At 36.2% G+C, this 3,465-nt stretch overlaps 1 protein-coding gene across 1 annotated transcript; it reads left to right on the forward strand.

Moving 5' to 3' along the window:
• Positions 1 to 512: 512 nt before the first annotated feature.
• LOC110689100 lies at positions 513 to 986 on the forward strand. The gene has a single exon (XM_021865829.1). The coding sequence runs from the start codon at positions 513 to 515 to the stop codon at positions 984 to 986; it is 474 nt and encodes a 157-aa protein (XP_021721521.1).
• Positions 987 to 3,465: the final 2,479 nt, after the last annotated feature.

Genomic DNA, 3,465 nt, shown 5'->3' on the forward strand with positions numbered 1-3,465 from the left:
TAATTCAAGGGTGGATGGATAAACACTTGTCTTATGCTAGGAGGCTTCAATTGGTGAAGAGTGTGTTGTTTGGTATCCAGACTTATTGGGCTCAAATTTTTATTCTTCCGAAGAAAATTCTGAAAGAGATGGAGGCTAGGTTCAGGTGCTTTCTTTGGACTGGCTCTTCTGCTCCTGCTAAGAAGTCTTTGGTTGCTTGGAATAATGTCTGTCTTCCTAAAGTTTGTGGTGGCTGGAACTTGATTTCTCTTCCTGAGTGGAATAAAGCAGTTGTCACTAAGTTACTTTGGGATATTGCTCACAAGGCTGATAATCTTTAGGTTAAGTGGGTCCATATCTACTATTTCAAGCATAAAGATTGTTAGACCACCCCTACCCCTGCTAGATGCTCTTGGTTCTTGAAGAAGATTTTGAGTTGTAGAGATATTGTGAATGATCAAGGGGGATGGGATGAGTTCACTCAAGGCAACAAGTTGAAAATCAAGAAACTTTATGCTGCTATTAGGCCTCAAATGCCTAAAGTTCCTTGGAAGAGAGTTACTTTCCATAACTTAGCAACTCCCAAAAGTGTTTTTATCTTGTGGCTAGCTTTGTGGAATAGGCTTGTCACTAAGGATAGGTTGCTTCAATGGCACATCTCTTGTGATCCAAAGTGTTTCCTATGTCTAAATGGCAATGAAAGTGTTCAGCATTTATTTTTTGATTGTGATTTCTCTAGGAAGGTTTGGAGCAAGGTATTGGGTATCTTACGTGTTTCCAAGCGTGTTCAGCAGCTTAGTGATGAGGTCGATTGGATAAAGAAAATCTGCAGAAGTTCCAGATTGAAGAATAAAGTGATCCAGGTGGCCTTCACTGAAACGGTTTATGGTATTTGGATCCAAAGGAATGCAGTTCTCTTTACTGGTTGCTGCAAATCTGTTGATGCCCTTGTTCGGGATATTGTCTTTCATTCAGTTTGTAGAACCCGGCGGGAAGCAAATATTTGATTGTTTAGGGCTTGTCTCGGGCTCCTAGTGTTTGCGTTATGGTTTCTTTTTTACTCAGATGAGGTTCCCGTTGCATCTTTTTTTTTATGTTCTTTTTCTACTGACTGTTTTTCTCTATTGTATGTTGGTTGCTGCTGTTTGCCTTGCTGTCTTTGCACTTCTGGTGCTGTGTTTTGCTGGGTGTATTGCTGAGCATTGCTGTCTTGCTGCTGCACTGCTGGTTTTGCCTTGCTGCTGGTGCTGTGCCTTGCTGCTGGTGTTGTGCACTGTTGTTGGTGCTGCTGTGCACTGTTGTCTTGCTGCTGCACTGCTGGTTGTGCCTCTACACTGCTGTTTTGGTGCTGTTGTTGTTGCTACAGTGTGTTGGTGCTGTTGTTGTTGCTACAGTGTGTTGCTGTTGTCTGTTGATGTTGTTTGTTGTTGCTGCACTGCTGCCTTCTACTGCTGTTTTGCTGCTGCTGCACTGATCTTTGCCTTGCTGCTGGTGCTGTGCACTGCTGTTGGTGTTGATGTGCACTGTTTTGTGCCATACTGTCTGCTATTGGTGCTAGCTTTGGTGTTCTTATTGTTGCCTATTTTTGTTCTATTGGTTTTTTGGTCGGTTTGCAGGCATGTCTGCTCCTGACTGTTGTTTTTGGTGACTTTTGGGTGTTTGGCTTTGTTGTTTTTCTGGTTTTTTTGTTGTCTGGTCCTGGTTTCCGGAACCCTTCCTAGAAGATGGCCGGAAATCTAGGTCCAGTTGTTCTAGGCCCTTCCTAGAAGGTGGCTAGGTTTGGATCTAGAACTGGTTGTGGGGTTGGCCTGTTGTTTTCAGGTCTTTTGGTGTTCTGGTGGTAGTTATAACTTAGCTTTTGTAAGTTGTAACTTTCTCTCTTTTGTAATAAAATCTTATTTTCCAAAAAAAAAAAAAAAAAAAAGCTTTTTCAACCAACTAAAAGTTAAACACATTCAAACAAAGGTTTTTGAATCAAATGAAACTTAAACACATTCAAACAAAGCTTTTTGAATCAAATAAAAGTCAAACATATTCAAACAAAGCTTGTTGAATTGAATGAATCTCAAATGGATTCAACGAAGCTAATTCAATCAAATAAAAGTGAAAAAAAAAAATAAAACAAAGCTTTTTGAATCAAATTAAAGTTAAACACGTTATGATGTAGAAATAACGTCTAGGTTGTTATTATGATTCCTTATGTTATGTTAGGGCGTTTTGATCTTCCTAGTATCATGTTTAGGGTAACTTTAAAATCAAGTATGATCAAAAGTATGATGTCTTTTATGTTCTTTCCTAATATTCATGTTAGTATCATGTTAGGGTTAAAGCTTTGATCTTTATTGTTTAGTGACATCCTAGGGTTTGTTATTAATCTTGTTAGTATCATGCCTAGGATCTTGGTATTAATAAGCTTTAACATGATTATTATGATTGTTATGATTATAATTATTATTGTGATGATTATCATTATGTTGCTTGATTATATTTATTGTTATTGCTTAATCACACCTTTTTTGCATGCTTAAAGGGAATTGGTACTTGTTATCACGCTTTAGAATATAATTAATAATCTTGTTAGGGTTAATTTGATTATAACTCAAGTGATCTTCAATAATAGTTTTATTTGTGCATTAATATTCAACCAACATAGATGAATAGGTTTAGGGTAAACCTATTGATTGCATGTTAGTCAGAAAGTGCACATGAATACGATCAAAATAAAGTAGAGGTCTATTATTAGGGTAGGTTCAATCTCTTTAAGGTTGGATTTGTAACTCCATCCCCGAACTACCAGTCATGGTTCATGACCTATTGGAGTTGAAGATCTCCTGGATCGTTAAGGGGTGTAACCTTCACCCTGTGAACAGTTTACAAGTTCCTTAAACTTGTTGGAGACTCTTTTGCTCTATCTTTTGTCCCTTTGGACGCCACAGTACTTTAGTGTATGAACACAGTGGGGTACAAGCTAGGGGTAATGCTTGAAATATTCCCTACACAAAGCTTTTTGAATCAAATTAAATTTAAACACATTCAAACAAAGCTTGTTGGATCGAATGAAAGTCAAATGCATTTAACGAAGCTAATTTAATCAAGTGAAAGTCACACACAATCAAACAAAGATTTTTGAATCAAATGAAAGTCAAACACATTCAAACAAAGCTTTTTGAAAAAAATGAAAGTCAAACACTTTCAAAAAAAACTTTTTAAATCGAATGATAGTGAAATGCATTCAATGAAGCTAATTCAATCAAATCAAAGTCAAATATATTAAAACAATTGAAATTTAAACACATTTAAACAATACTTTTTAAATCAAATGAAAGTAAAACTAATTTAAACAAATCTTTTTGAATTGAATGAAAGTCAAACACATTCAACGAAGCTAAGCCATGCAAATAAAAGTCAAACACATTAAAACAAAGCTTTTTGAATCAAATGAAATTAAAACACATTCAATCAATGCTTTTTTAATCGAATGAAAGT

Source organism: Chenopodium quinoa, unplaced genomic scaffold (assembly GCF_001683475.1).
Source record: "Chenopodium quinoa cultivar QQ74 unplaced genomic scaffold, ASM168347v1, whole genome shotgun sequence".
In the NCBI taxonomy this organism is placed as follows: Eukaryota; Viridiplantae; Streptophyta; class Magnoliopsida; order Caryophyllales; family Amaranthaceae; genus Chenopodium; species Chenopodium quinoa.

Bases quoted from the DNA above. Each gene is read 5' to 3' on its own strand.
- LOC110689100 (XM_021865829.1), top strand. From the start codon at position 513: ATGCCTAAAGTTCCTTGGAAGAGAGTTACTTTCCATAACTTAGCAACT.